Genomic DNA, 16508 nt, shown 5'->3' with positions numbered 1-16508 from the left:
TTGTATGAAGTTCTGTGGAAAATCCCATGACAATGAAGAGGATTCCATGATTCACGAAAAATAACAAGGAAATCGAATTCCAAAGGAGATCTGAGAAGTGTTTTAATAGGTCTCCAAGGACATCACGAGAAGAATTTCTAGAGAATTATAAGGAATTTTTCAAGTGAGTTTTCTGAAGAGTTTAGAGGATAATCCCAGATAATGCTGAGAAAAATTTCGAAACAATTCCGAGGTGAATAGCATGAAAAATCTAATGAAAATTTTCAACGAATTTTCAGTAGAATTATTGAATTAAGCTTCTTGGAATAGTAATTCAAAATTCGAATAGAATCTTAGGATGAATTTTGTCAAGTGTTCTGCAGAAAATGTATGGTGCCTTTTATAAATAAATCAAGGGACTATTCTAGAGGAATTAAGAGAAGAACTCTGTGAACGGGAATGATTCTAATGAAAATTCTTGAGAACATACGAAAAAAAAAGTCGAGAGTTCTGAGCTTATTTGCATGGAAGTTAAACATAGATAAGTTTTGAAGACTGAACGCAGAAAGAAATTTAAGATCCTGGACAAATTCTGCAGTCTTTAAGTACCAAGTTGACTCATTTAACCCTGGGTACTGCGAACACAGCCGTTTTTGTTTTGCAAGTCAGCAGGAAACAACTTGAAATTGTTCCGATATCACAAATTGTTTTGCTCACAATTTGCATATACATGCTGTCGAAAGTTCACCCTTTGCTCCATAAATAACGTGTACGTGGTGTTGAGAGTGCACCTACCCACATGACTCTTATAAAGTTTGTTTGCATTCTTCCTTCAGCAGTTCGTGCAGGTTCGTTCGTTCGTTACATTGTTTACATCCGAGTATTTGAGCAAGTTTTTTGTTGAAGAATATTAGTAAAAAAATGCCGAAATAACAATATTTTCAACATTGACCACAATACTTTCTCTGCCGACGGGGAATGTATGAGAAAAGTATCACTTTTAGCAGCTCTAGATCGTTGGATTCTTTTTGACAACCATTTTGTATTTCTCCGCACCACTCAGATTTAACCTAATGTTCCCTTCGCTTAAATCGCATTTGATTTTATTATTAATTTAAATTTCACAACCGGATTTTTTTTTAATTTCTGGAAAAAAATGGGAATATGTTAAACGGGATTTGCTGGTCATCATGTGTTTATGAAACTATTAAAAATATTTGCTTTACATGTGAATCGGATGGATTCTCGCTCCAAAAGAAAAGCCGGCAGCATTGACCTGCTAAGACAAGTGATAAGAAAGTGGTCTACAAGATTAAGCAAGAAGAAGTAAAATCTGACAATGGAACAAAGTTGAACTTTTGTTTACTATGGTTATTCATAGAATTTAATCGCAAGAAGAGAAAATTTCGTTGAAAATAAAAACATTCACATTCGGAATGATATCAGAGTGATAACTATATATCATGTGCTTCGGGAGATTAGATTGCATCCTGTCGTAGATTTTCTATTATACAGATGAAAATAGAACCAATAACAAACAAACGCAGCGATAACAGTCAACAGCAAATCAAACAAATCTGACTCACCATCTCTCAAATCACCCGCTTCGATTTCCGACACCTCGTTGGCCAAGCAATCCAGTCCTTCGTTCTCCGAGCGCGCTTTCGTACCGCCATAGGATGAATCATTTGCATTCTTCGCACGCCATCCGTATCGGCTAAAGTTGTTCAGATTCGCACTGGGATCGCTCAGCCGTCGCTGGTGCCGGTAGTTGTAGTATTCGTCGCAGTCTTCCTCCCACTCTGAGTCCCACATGTCCGTGGCGCAGAACCTACAATGGTCAATAGATCAGTTCCGTTATAAATCGCAAAAACGGACGCTAACTGCACATACCCGGGTTCGCTGGTTGGAGTTTCTACCCCGGAGCCTTTCGGTTTGGTTACAGCCATTTCGGCGTGACCCTTACCCTGAGGTCCTTTCATCCTCACGAACTCGCACCGAGTCTGTGGTCCCCCGGAGCTGAACAAACCGAAAGACATGCGTTGTGCCACCTTAGAACTAAGACTAGATTGCTGTAACCGAAAAAAATACATGTTTACTACAGGCACACCTACACAACCCATCGCAGAAACTCACCCTGGCATCGTAGACCTTCTTCAGTGCATCGTACCGAATCGATCCGAGAAATATCACACCTTGAACGCTACCGTCCCTATCGGTAGCCACCAGCTCCACGCAAACCATCTCCCCGTCCCGAACGAGAATATCGTGGAAAACCTCGTCGAAATTGTCCACCATGAAGCAAATGTGCGGATAGGTAATTTCCTCGCTTTCCCCCTTGGTGTCCATCTTCCTTCGACTAGGCGAAGCGTAGACCTTCTGCGAGTGCCGTCGAAGCACCTGCAGCTCCTTCGGTGAAGTCCTCGTACAAATGGCCAACGTCAGCGTGTAGTCAAACTGATGGATCACCAAGTTCAAGTAGACCGTCTCCTCCCAATCCACATCCGGATCGCCGATCGGCAGCTTGCGGGAATCCTTTCGAAAGACTTCGATTTCCGTTTCGTACTTTGGCATCACCCGGGAAGACCCTTTGACGTGTTTCTTGCGAACGAAGAAGAGCAAATCGTCGCAATCGATGCTGTGCTGTTTCTCCGTTTGGAAGAGAAAGTGACGCACGAAAAGGTCCGTCCAGTAGGTGGTGCCTTGCAGCACGACGAAGCCACCATCTGCAAGAAAGAGCGAGAATTTTTCCGAGATAAGGTTAATGAGGAAGCTACGCACAATGAATGATGGGTATGGGGTGTAGCGGTTGGACGGTTGGTGGAGCTGATAACCCCGTGCATAATGTATCTACAGATTGTCACTACATTATACACAATTATGTTTTTGGATTGATTCGTCAAAACAGGTCAAAAGTATAAGTAACTGTTTTCATTCATAGCCAATATAGCTATAGTTATATATTAGGGTTGGTTATATGGAAAAACGCAGAACAAATTTTTTTGGTTCCATTTTAGGTCCCAAACAACTGCGCAAAATTTGGAGACGATTGCGTTTGAAATTTCTATGGAAATTAGTAGGGGAAAACCTAATGTTTTAAATTTTCATAACTACACACTAAGATTATTTTACCGAAATCTGTGAAATTTTACCGAAATCTAAACAGCTGTGATTTTTCACAGATTTCCTGTAATTTTTCACAGATATTCGGTGAAAAATTACAGGAAATCTGTGAAATATCACCGACCTGTTTACCGAACGCTCAGCTGTTGAGATTTCGGTAAAATTTAACAGATTTCGGTGAAATAATCTTAGTTTTTAGAGACCACAATTTTACTTATACCTCTCAACTAACCACGTATGAATATGATGAATATAGTTTAGGAAGTGCCTAACAACTTTGCCGGTAGATGTATGGTGCTAGAATGTCTCCCAAAAAAGTAAAAACTTTTCAAATAGGTATTTATGGTTTGAATCAAATGCAAAAAATCACTTTTTCTGCGAACACTACCGGTGTACCAATGGAAGTCAGATTCCAAACTGAAATAATTTCGGAGTTTCTTATCCTACCGATTTGGTATGTTTAGATGATTTATTGAAAAACAATTACTCAATCTCATAAGCGTAGTTAGAGAGAAAGGGGGTTTACTATAACCCCCACCCCTCATTCATATCAATGGAAGTAAAACTTCCAACTGAAATAACTGCGGTATTTCTCATCTTATTTATAAATATTTGCTCAATCTAATAGGTTTAGTTGGATAGAGGGGGGACTACTGTATCCTCTCCGCCCCTCTCTGTACAGTTACAGACAGTAAAATTACAGACTGGAATAACTTCGGAGTTTCCCATCTTCTCGAGTTAGTATGTTAAGATGGGTTATTCAAAAACATTTGCTCAATCTCATAGGAGCAGTTTGAAAGAGTGTACTCCCTCCCCCTTCCCTACTCTTACTCAAGTGTCATAAGATTGTAGTGATTACATTTCAGTTTAATATATTTTACGATTTCCAACGGTACTCTTTTCGATGCTGTTCCATCATCTGAAGCAAATATTGCTGTTGAACTCGGGTGGATTTCTTGTTGAAGTCGGAAGTAAGCTTCACCCCTCGTTCAGTTCATTGACAACCATCAAGGAAGCAACTCGTAGTTTCGCATGGAAATAAGTATGGATATCGTACATAATTTATTATCATTATTATAGGAAAGTAGAAACTCTCTCTTTTCCTTTAAATATGAACTGAAAACCAAACCAAGAAAAAATCATTATAATTATCAACACTCTTGGGTCATTCGTGACTTCCCGTGAATGAGAGTTGAACTTATGACTTTGGCGTGAGAGGTATGGATGGTATGGTGATATGGCATGCCATGCAACAAAGGCTATCCCCAGAATCATCTTCCTAAAATATTGTTTTTTTTTTGCTTTATTATAGAGATTTTCAGCCTTGGGCTGGTTCATCTCTTAAAAACGAGGGGTGGGGGCTTCAGACGGCAGTCTCCCTAAATACAGAGCTAATAGGAAGGGGAGGTGAGGTTTGTAACAAGTACGCTTTTCCATTTAATTATTTAGTTATTTCTTTGCACAGAATTCCTATTATACAATTTTCACATTTAAGTATATTGCATGAACGTTCGTTTTTTACAATTAAATTCATAAATGTATTCACAGCCAAGAAACGTACGCCCATATCTATTTATATATATAAAAATGAATTTCTGTCTGTCTGACCCTTATAGACTCGGAAACGACTGAACCGATTGGCGTGAAAATTTGTATACAGTGGTTTTTGGGGCCGTGGAAGGTTCTTATGATGGTTCGAGACCCCTCCCCCTTCTGTAAGGGGGGGCTCCCATACAAATGAAACAGAAATTTCTGCATAACTCGAGAACTAATCAAGCAAATGGAACCAAATTAGGCAAGTGGGGGCGAGTGTGGGGGTATAAGGAGATAATCATAGGGGGTAGCCCCTTAGATAATGGGGGGGGGGGGCTACGTACAATATAGCATGCTTTTTTTTTCAAATCGGCGCATAAACTCAAGCTAATATTGAATCCCGAGCAAGACCGGGCACACTCAGCTAGTATATATATATAGTTACACTTGTCATACAAAAACCAACAAGTTCCCGATACGTTCAGCTAATTCACTCCATTTGACCCGAATACGCTACCTGTTCGTCAAAGTCCGGGGTTGGAATCCGAACCGTTCTCTCTTATAAAAGAATAACCAATAACACTAGTTTACAAAACAACATAAAAAGTGTGAACTTTAGTGGTTGACCAACGTTTCTAATGCAAAATCTTACGCTGAATTCAATGCCGTGGTCAGAAAAAATTAAAGTAGAGCCATTTTTGAGATATACAAAAATTTTGATTTTTTGAATTTTGGACAAAAGTACGATTACTAAAATGTCAATATCTTTGGAACTAGTGCACCAATTTTAAATCTTTTTTATGAAAATGAAGCTTAATAAATTTGCTATCGTTCACTTGAATATTATGTCTTAATTGAAAATTTAATTTTGAAGTCATTTAAAAATTTACAGCATTTTTTTTTATTTTTCCAGCGAATTTTCCATAAAAATCTTGTTTTAATCAACATTTTTAATAGGATAAAAAGATTCAAAAAATCATTCCATAATTTATTCTTAAAGTCCATTAAAAACTGGAGAAAATGAGCCTTTAATGGATGAAATCGGTTGGAAATTGTCGAAGTTATGAAATTTTTTGTAAAATCATGGAAATTGAATGTTCCAAGATTGGCCGTTGTCCCGCTCCTAGGTTCATGCACCACTTCCAGTAAGCCTTTCTGCGGACGTGTACGCATACGGTGCATTTCACTAACACTACCAGCTGTCACGCAAAATTAAATGGGATATTTTCAACAATATAATTTACGCTAGTGTTTGTGAGACCGCTCGGCGAGAACCTAACGCAACCAACTCAATTTGACAGCTTTCTTTCTTTAACATTGCTTAACGATGTATACGACAAAACGTGAATTCAAGTGTAAAAATGATCCTCAAAAGTTTTGTTATGCGTGTGGCAACTATATATTTACAAAATCGGTCAATTTCACTGCTTCGTTGCAAACTGCATACAGGCTTTATTTTAAAATTGATCCTGGAGACTTTGACGAACCGTGGATTCCAAAAGTATTATGTAGTTCGTGCAAAACGTGCTTGGCTAGGTGGATGTCAGGCGCAAGGTAAATTGATTTTTTGAATAACTTTCATATAAACAATTTATGTACTGCATGGTAGTGCTTTGTTCTTTCCTGATCGACATTATCTTACTTCATCTATTTTTGATAAGTGTTAATGTCTTACTTACTAACTCACTTATTTGTTATCTGTCAGTCGCTATTTGTCCTTTGACATGCCCACCATATGGCGTCGACCGTTTTGTCATGCAACGGATTGTTATTTCTGCTTGACAAAAGTTAAGCAACAAGGACGTCACAAAACAGTTGAGTATCCACAAGTGGCTTCTATGACAAAACCTGTTCCACATTCAAGTTCGGTCCCGTATCCTGTTTATCCAAAGCGGAAACGAGCGCCCTCTGTTGAATCGACCGTTACAAAAAGTGAGGAGGAATTCAAGGAGGAATGCGAGGAAGACTTCGAGGTGGAATTGGAAAGAAACCCAAAACTGTTTACACAATCCGAATTTAATGATTTGGTGCGAGATCTCGACTTATCGAAGGAGAAATCCGAATTGCTGGCATCACGCTTGAAAGAACACAACATGCTGAGCAAGGAGGTCAAAATTTCTTGTCACAGGAATCGTCACAAGAAATTTGATAAATATTATTCTACAAAGGACAAGGCATGTTTTTGCCATGACGTAAACGGCTTGTTTGAAGAGTTTGGTGAGCCATCGATAGCAGCAAGTTGAGCTTGAAAGCCGTTTTACTGCATCAAGGGAATGAGAAACCTTCTATTCCATTAGCTCATGCCGTTAATATGAAGGAAACGTATGAATCAATGGCTCTATTGCTCAATTTGATAAATTACAATCAACACAATTGGAAAATTTGTTCCGATCTTAAAGTGGTTGCCATGTTGACTGGATTGCAACAGGGATACACAAAATATATGTGTTTTTTGTGTAAATGGGACAGTCGAGCTCGTAAGGAACACTACGTCCGAAAAGATTGGCCAAAACGGGATAATTTCACAATTGGTAAAGACAACGTTAAAAATGATCCTCTTGTGGTAAAAGAACGCATAATACTTCCACCACTACATATAAAACTTGGGCTATTCAAAAATTTCGTCAAAGCGTTGCAAAAAGAAGGGCCGGCATTCCAGTACTTGAAATCAGTATTTCCAAATTTATCTGACGCAAAGATAAAGGAAGGTGTATTTGTTGGCTCACAGGTCAAAAAACTGCTCAATGATTCCGCATTCAATACAGTTTTGACACCAGATGAGGAAGAAGCGTGGAAATTGTTCCAGCGTGTTGTCACAACCTTTTTAGGAAATTTCAGAAGCCCAGATTATGAGGAAGCCGTCGATGAATTGCTCAAAAATTATGAGAAAATAGGTATAAATCAAAAATATTGTGTTTGTTACATATAATTAATTTCAAATCCTTTTATTTCACTGAACACAGATGTGAATATGTCTTTGAAGATACATTTCCTACATTCTCACATGGATTTTTTCCCGGAAAATCTTGGTGACGAGAGTGATGAGCACGGCGAACGTTTTCACCAACAAATGAAGATGATGGAACGTCGTTACCAAGGGTTTTGGGATGAAGCAATGATGGGTGACTATTGTTGGTTTCTGATTCGAGAAACAAGTTCAAAACATCGAAGACAAAGTCATTCGATTCTCAATCATTTTTAATAAAACCTAAATAAATTTCTTTTGTATCAACTCGGTTTTAAATCCTGATATGCCTTAATCAAATTGATATGTAGAGAAAAGAATCTCCCATAAAAACTTTACATGCAATTTGGATGCTTACAACGACACCTAGAAAAGGAACTCTAAAGCTATTGTATTTCAGCAGCAAGTGTTTTACAAAAATGCTCATAACTTCGACAATTTCCAACCGATTTCATCCATTAAAGGCTCATTTTCTCCGGTTTTGAATGGACTTTAAGAATAAATTATGGAATGATTTTTTGAATCTTTTTATCCCATTAAAAATGTTGATTAAAACAAGATTTTTATGGAAAATTCGCAGGAAAAAAAAATAAATGCTGTACATTTTTAAATGACTTCAAAATTAAATTTTTAATTAAGACATAGTATTGAAGTGAACGATAGCAAATTTATTTAGCTTCATTTTCATTAAAAAAGATTTAAAATTCGTGGACTAGTTCCAAAGATATTGACATTTTAGTAATCGTACTTTTGTTCAAAATTCAAAAAATCAAAATTTTTGTATATCTCAAAAATGGCTCTACTTTAATTTTTTCTGACCACGGCATTGAATTCAGCGTAGGATTTTGCATTGGAAATGATCATCACCTTACCGAGTTCAAAAATGCTGTAAACTAGTGTAATAGATTGGAGCAAGATAGTATACTGAAATTGCATGACAAGGAAAGAGATGTAGCATTGAATGTTCTTGAGAGAAAGATGTTGAAAATTGTCGTTTGAAAGGTCGTTGAATTACTTCGGTAATTTGACGTACTTCCGGCCACGATGACCGTTGAAATCACGCCTATCTGAGGGTATCTGGAACTTCTACTCGTTCACTTTGACTTGAACCGTGGAAGAGGCGGGAGTGCGAGTATACTTAGTGTCGCGGTGTGTTTTTCGTGGTATGTGAAGTTAAAAATGTGAGGAGTCTAAAAGACCGATTTTAATGTTACATCTTTGTTCCTTTCCGTTAGCCTGTAGAGTGCAAACTGCATGTAAAAAGTTCCGTGCGGTCCACTTATTGTGTGTGCAAAGTTATAGAAAGGTAAAAGGTGAATAGTGTCTTTTGTGTGGAGATGTAACTGAAATGTGTCGAACAGCCGTTCAACGGCTTTTTGTTTAGGATCGTTTTTGTGTAGGATCGTGTTGTGCAGATTGGAGTTTGCACCGCATCGCTTCTAGCGATAGATGGCTTTGCTCGGCACACCGCAATCGAGGGAATAAATCGCGCTCTCTAGACCCCACGCTTCAACTTCAAGGTTCCCGGTTCGGGGGAGAATTCGGAAGGGAGACACCGTTTCACTGTTCTCCGGCAGAGCGTTGGCCAAATCCGCCAATGTCAACCACGTGAACCCACGTACATTATTCGTCTTCGACGATCCCCTCGTTGACATTTGAGCCACCGGCAGTCGGCGCTAGTTCAGTACCAATTCGAGGGTTCGATTGGGAATTTCCGCACCATATCAGTCCGGGGTGCAATGTGCAACACCACCACCGTTTGAATAGGCTGCTACTTTGCCGACCTCCCTCCGACAAAGGGATGCTTCTGTGCCGACACGGATGAAGCAGCGACGATAATGACTACCGTGAGTAAGTAAACGCATGCGAATCTCCACACATACACAAACACATGAGCTCGAAGAAAATTAGCAAGTTAGGCTAGCAATCGCTAGAAACAGATCAGGATACCACACACACGTTTAGGGAGAGCTAGCCAACAAACGAACAAAAATGGGAAAGGAACAAGAGTCATGAATAAACCTTGGTTAGAAATACGAATAAATAAATGATTTCCGTTATTTAGCCATGAAATAAATGTTGTTTTCGTAAAGTAAAAGCTTTCTCCGTAATGTTAATTTTTGTTGGTTAGATTCTTCACGTTGGTCGTTCTATTTTGCGTTATTTTTTTGTAGTATTTTTATTGTAATTGAATTTATTCCAGGTTGGACTGCCTGGGAAAACAGTCTCCGCACTCACGTGTCAGGAAATCTGAAAGGGAGAGTTCCTCCAGTGATGATAAATGTGAGTGGGGTTTTTGTGTTACGGTAGAACGACGGTTAACTTCAACTTTCGCTTAAGACCATTGGAAGCGGCCTCTGTTTGTGAGGATCTCAATCCCTCATGGAATTTCAGTCTGATGAATCGCTCTTAAACTAAATTTCGGTCTCTTCCATTCATAAACCCGCCCCGAGGTTGGGTTTCTTGCCGGGCAAATCAAACCTTGACGAGTGCGAGGGGGGCGACACATCTAAATCTCAAGTTTAGATGGTCAACAAATCTCACACTAGCGAATCAATCTTCGAACAATCTTCTTTCATTTGTCGCATCTACTTGCATCGCTCATCAATTTTTTGCAGGAAATCTTCAGAATCGTCATCAATCTTCTTTCTATCTACTCAGCGTGCGCGCAGCTAGCCACAGCAAAACACAATCTTTTTTGCATCGTAGATAGAGTCGTCCCCCTCGGACGAGTGGTCCTCTTCGGAGGTGGCGCTTAAGCCACTCGTTTTTAGAGACAGGAAGCGTATTCGGTGGTCGAGATCTCGCAGGCTGAGAGACGTGCGTTACAGGTTCCAGAAGAGAACCCCGAGGATACGGAGTTTTAATAATTCAGAGTTAGGAATTCCTTTACTTTAATACTACCGATGTTACTGTCCTTTTGAATAATCGTGGTCAAGTGGTCAAGTTCTGTGTCCTGTTCCTTTGTAGTCGCTGTGTTTAATTTTAGTGCCGTCATTCGTCCATTTCTGTGTCCTTGTACGTGCTTTGCTTGGTTCGATATCTTCGTTCATCCGTGTCCGAGTCAGTATTTGTTGCCGAGGTATAGTTTTGAGTCCATATATTGGTCCGGATCATTGTCCGTTGTCGTTGCTTGGGTGTTCATAGATCAAATTTGGTTAATCAGACCTGCCTCCAGAAGGAAGCAGAAAAGTGCAGCGATGCTGGATGGGTCATCCCTCGGGGTATCCCTGATGCTGCCTGATATCCCGTAAAGGGAACGGGGCCCGTGGTACTGGGGGCATTCACATAAGGAATGCTCCACTGTAAGTGGAACATTGCACGTTTCACATTGTTGTCTGAATCCGCCTCCGCCTCCTATGTTGTGGCGGACTTTGGTACACACAAAAAACAAAAAATTTATCAATAAAAATCATGCGTTTTCAAAATAAAAGTTTCCCAGCTTTGATAGTTTTAACCATGAAAGTTTTTAAAACAAAAGTATTTGGTTTGGTTTGAAAGTGTATTTTTCACTTTTGACTTGTACTTTTAAAAGCGCATATTTTTAAAATGAAAATTGTTTAACTGTCAAAAATACCTTGTCATAGCAACGTTTTTGGCAGCACTGGCAGCATTTGCCGCTAAATTTAACCTTAACGTCAAAAGTCGCAAATCATGTTCCTTGTTTGGAATGAAACTGAAAATCAACATTAAATCCGCTGGATATTTCAGGCAATATTTTTACTATTGTCGGCGAGATTGTCGGTTACGGAATTCATTGTGACATCATTAGTTAAAATTGTAAGTATTTAATTATCAATGTTATTGTGTGAAGTTATTTAGATTTTTTTTTCAGACGATGAAATCTACCAATGAATAAATCCGAATCAACAGTCAGCCGAAAAAATCCACCTGCAACTTTGTGATATCGCAATACGATGACAACGATTTTCTACTCACTGAAAACCTGCGGATGATGTCTTCCGAAACCCAGCATAATTATTATATTTGTATTCATGTGGATAGTAGTAATAAATATAGTTGTAGTCCTTTTTTAATTTATGAAACATTTGTTACTATCGATTGAATAAATATTTATTAGAATTTAAAATGAAAATTAATATTGCAATGTTGAAAATGCTTGTATTTTAATTGAAAATATTTTTATTATAGATTCAAAACGGCACATGTTATTACAACTTTACCAAACTTTCATGACAAAAGATTGATTTGATACAAAAATAATCCACTTTTAATTATAATACTATCATGTTTTTCATTTGACAGTTCCACAATTCGTTTTGAAAGTTTCAACTTTCAAAAGTAGCATGCGAGGAACTTTTGAATTGACAGTTAGCTGATTTTTGTTGCTAACCGCTTTCTACCAAAAAGAACCAATGCAAACTTTCAATTCTACCAATGGTATTTTTAATTTTAGCAACGGTTTTTCTTTGTGTGTATGGTCGGTTCTCAACCGGGATAGAATAACTTGAAGTCGGTGTTCCCGTGGATCCTCCCATTTCCTGGTATTCCCTTTTACCTTCCGGATAAATAAGTCTCGAGATCGCATCCATTCGTTAGTCCAGCAGTTCCATATAGTGATTGTGATCCACCGCTTTATGTCCTGGGCCGGGACCTTTCTGGTGTAAAAGTTGGACTATCTTCCGGGTGCCACCAGGAGGTCGGCTTCCTCATTACCTCTGATCCCATAGTGTCCGGGGACCCAGACAATGGTTGTTTCCTTAGGAGCGAACTGCTGGATACTCTGGATCCAGGTGTGTTTAGCTGTTTCAGACTGAAGAGCTGCTAAAACACTGGCAGAATCGGAGAATATGACGATCGGTTTGTTGGAGGGTAGGGCGGCTGCTTCAGCAGTGAAAACGCTGAATGGCGGCTGCTTCAGCAGTGAAAACGCTGCAGGGGTCTTTTTTTTATACAGGGGGGAATCTGCTCCCAGACACCTGAGAAGATAACTCAGGGTGTGGGGATGGGAGAAGGAGCACTCCCGACCCACTAAACCTTACCCTCCCCGGAACCGCCCGAAAGCATTGCGTCATGGGAGGGGGCCGGTTGCGCTATGGCGCATCACTAAGTGTTGTGTCAGACGTGTCACTCGCTACTGCACAGTGAGCAGCTGTGCAGGGCCTTCCTCTTGTTGATCGCTGTTAGTTGTTTGCCTGAGTTCTAGAGCAGACGTGATAGCCAGCCAACTGTCCAGGGCCAAACAGGACAGATGTGACCGCTTATCAGCTGCGTGTGCTAAGCACTCTAAGAACCCGGTGTCACTCCTGCCTTTGCACAACGAGGGTTTGTGCAGGGCTTATCAACTTCCTGGGACGAGCTGGATGGGGTTCCAGCGTCCTTACTCTGTGGTAGTTCGTTTAGCCGCAATATCTCTCCCTTGGGTTCGATAATTAACGTTTCCTGGACACACCACGAGGAGGCGAACTACTTCATGCCCCAACGCTACAGGGGTCTGATAGTCGGTAAAAGGTGCACAGCTCCGGATCGGAAATTCCAATACCAACTCTACCGCCACTTCGGGATCCGTCGGTGTATCGTACTTGATGATTGTTGTATTTGGTTCGATGTAATTCCGCTACTGTTCTCACTAGCGCAGGGGATTTGGTTCCCGCCCGGAAGCTGTTCTTTATCACCGGATCGATGGACAGACCGGGTGAGTTCCAACCTCTGGCTCCACACCAGTGGACCCTGGCTACAGGGGGGAGCTCCAGGTTGGCGGTATTATTCAGGAGATCGTTCGCCTCCATGAGGAGGGACACTCCGTCACTTGTCCTTGTAGTCTTTTCTGCAAAGCCAATCGCTTTCTTGCAAACAGATGCAACTATGTACTTTTCAAAAGGTAGCCTTCCACTCTGCACGCAGGCTGCCAACCTGGGGGTGGATGAGAGGAGACCTGATGTGACCCTAATGGCCTGATAATACACTGGATCCTACCTATCCAACCTATCAGCAGCCAGGCAAGTCAATTCTAAACCGTAGGTCAGTCTGAAATCAACTACCGATTTTGCTACACGCATACGAATAGCACGGTTGACTTTTGGCTAGTGTTCGGAGTAAATCAATCCTCGTTTGGCAGCTCTTTTTCACCTCATTAAAGTGGTCGACAAAGTTTAGATGCCTATCAAGTCGTAGGCCGAGAATGCGGATAGACCTCTTGAAGGGCATGATTCTTTCATCAATGCTGATTGGAGATCGGAGTACATGGTGGTTCATCGGACAGATGTGAGAATAAGCACATTTTTCCACCGAAAGCTGGAATCCAACGGATTTAGTCCACCGTAAGACAGCGTTCGTGGCTGCTTTTAATTTTCTGCGGATAGCCTTCACGGTGCTGCTAACTACTACCAAGACAATGTCGTCTGCATACACAAAAGCGTATGTTTCCTTGGGAAGATTGTTGAAAACTCCGTTCATCCGTATTAAAAACTAAAACATAGTAAATTACTACATACTACACACCTGATTCATTTTTTTTTAAATTAAGTGTTACATATTTGATCTAATGAAAACGAAGTCTAGCAGCTATGTTTACTGTAGTTGCGGTAGTGCGTGATGTACACTTAACCACTACAGCATCAATGATAGTAAAAGCACTGACACATAGAAACGAATAAAAAAAAAAACGTAAGTGGACTTTTTCCTGAATCAATATTTTTGTAAAAAACCCTCACAAGACAATTTTCAAGGTGCTACCACTATACAAAACTTGTGTATGTGATGATTTATGCATCGATTCGATATGAGGTAAGTTTAAAGAGTCACAATAAGTTCGTTTTTAATACCTGGAGACCTTCAGACTTATAAATGAGGAAAGCAGCACCTTGCATTTGAAAGGCTTTGCCCGGCTACAAACCAGTATGCATTTTTGTGGTTCTAAGTAAAAGATGAGTATGATTGTAAAAATCTCCGATAACTTTAAGAACAAACCTGTTCAAAACGAGAACGTCCAACCGTCAACTCTTTTGCTCATACATGTATTGTACAAATTTGAATTGTCATGTAGGTAATTGCAGTGGTTCCCCTCTTGTTCCATTTGTATGCCAATAAACTAATGACATCCACTGCTGCTGCAGTAAAGAATGACTTCACCACGAAGATGAATAATGCAATAGCAAACAGCAGTAGTTGTATAAATACATATGTACACACAGCACGTCGCAGTAGAGTCGTCTGCTAATCGTCGTTGTGTACAAGTTCAACTCAAGCAAAGCATAAGCAACGCAGTCGGTTTTGCCACAAGTCGAAGCACTCAAAGTTGCTTCTTGTTGATTATTATTGTTATGATCAGAAGTGGGCACATAAAGTGCGAACGGCTATATCATGCTTTCGGAAATCATTATTTTTTTTAACGTACACAATTTAAGATTAATACAGATTTATGCACAGAAGTACCTTTGATACTAGGCTATTCAACAGTGGCAACGGTTACTGTCTTCGGCAAAATTGCTGTAGATTTGAAGTCATACTTCAAATCTTCGCGTACATCGTATGGGTTAGGCAAAGAAGTGTGCGTTTGACTTGTACTGTCGCATTAATGGCCCTTCGCTCATTTTCAACTTCTACTCAATTTTCATACTGCCGTACTTTAACAGAACTATCTACCTACCCTCTTCTAAGACCATTCTCTAGCTAATAAATTATCACACTAAAGCTTCACGTTAGATAGCATTTCCAACCAACTCTGAAAATCGCAAACTTCGCGTATGAAGTAACATAAAAAACACTTTGAATGGAAGAGTTGTTTGTTTCAATAATCTAAAGTGTTGCCGTCTAACCCCACCGTCCCCTAAACAAATTTGTCTCAATCTGAAATAACTAACATTAGAAAACATAATGATTTCCCGCAGTATGATTTAGCGCTTAGCGGTTTGAGTGCTCAGCTCTGGTTATGACGATTGCGTCTTAGCCATTGCTCTCGCTTCTTGAACCCTCTTCGGACTCATAACAAGAGTCATTCATAATACGCCATACGTACCGCGCCAATAATGGACGTAGTAAACAAAGATCAGCTGACGGAGAATCTGCGAGATGGTCACTTTTGCTCCCATCGGTATCCCTTTGCTCTCTTTCTCCCAGGAGGCAGTTTTTCCAGCTGTCACACCAACCCACCCAACCACCACCCATTCAGCAGGACATGACACAACCAGCGGGAAAAATCGATATTCGCCGGCCATCATGCTTTTGTGAAAATTTGAATATCTCTTACCATCTTTCAGCAGCTGTCGCATCTCCTTGGTCCGCTGAAAGTTGATTTCCTCCAGCAGCAGCTGCAGGGCCGTTGGCGGGGACTTGAACATCGAAGCCGCCGGCGAACTGGTGCTACCATAGTGGGAAGACGCCATTGGAAGTGTGCCACGGGATCCACAGACGGACCACTCTTACAACTTTTCCGACTCAGAACAAGCGACAGCAGACACAGAAGAGGTGCGTGTGCTTTTGTAGTATGCAAATTAAATCAACGCTCTAAAAACCGATCGCACTAAAACAACACACACTCGATGCTTTACGTTGTTGCAGCTATTTGGTGCATTTCAGCTTTCCCTCAGGTCCGGCTGGGAAGGATCACATTTTTTCTTCTCTTGCCGTGGGAGTATCTTTGTGGTCAATGTATTACGTTGCAGTGTACGGCTGGTACTGACTGACTGGCTGAGAACCGTGTGTGCGGAGATGTACGATGGGAATGAAGGCGGACAGTGCGGTGCGGTGGAGATGGAACTGGATTTTGAGAGAAAGGCAAAACAGAAACCTCTTGGTTCATGGTCGATGTGGAAGGAAGGCATACAGGGAGGTGTTGGGTGGTGAAGAGATACGACGAAAACAGAGAGGATTTTTTCGTGAATTGAGAGAACTGTACACTGGAGAGAATGACTAGTGGAAAAGAGTATGAATGTCGCGTAGGCAGAGA

At 40.4% G+C, this 16508-nt stretch overlaps 1 protein-coding gene across 2 annotated transcripts in view; it reads right to left on the bottom strand.

Annotated features, from left to right (window-relative positions):
- The window catches only part of LOC135706306 (uncharacterized protein KIAA0930 homolog), a 33148-nt gene extending 16894 nt beyond the window's left edge, over positions 1 to 16254 (bottom strand). The window contains exons 1-4 of one of the 2 annotated variants that reach the window (XM_065227902.1): positions 15810 to 16254; positions 2116 to 2705; positions 1873 to 2051; positions 1566 to 1810 (exon numbers count right to left, since the gene is read on the bottom strand). In XM_065227902.1, coding sequence (XP_065083974.1) covers positions 1566 to 1810; positions 1873 to 2051; positions 2116 to 2705; positions 15810 to 15945 — 1150 coding nt within the window. In that variant the 5' untranslated portion in view covers positions 15946 to 16254. The remainder of the gene's footprint in view (positions 1 to 1565; positions 1811 to 1872; positions 2052 to 2115; positions 2706 to 15809) is intronic. The other variant, XM_065227903.1, reaches the window with a different exon arrangement.
- Positions 16255 to 16508: the final 254 nt, after the last annotated feature.

Source organism: Ochlerotatus camptorhynchus, unplaced genomic scaffold, assembly GCF_037179485.1.
Source record: "Ochlerotatus camptorhynchus isolate MF236.1 unplaced genomic scaffold, CSIRO-AGI_Acam_v1.1 ptg000277l, whole genome shotgun sequence".
NCBI lineage: Eukaryota > Metazoa > Arthropoda > Insecta > Diptera > Culicidae > Ochlerotatus > Ochlerotatus camptorhynchus.
Note: the sequence above shows the minus strand (reverse complement) of the source record. Positions and strands in the feature narration are given on the sequence as shown.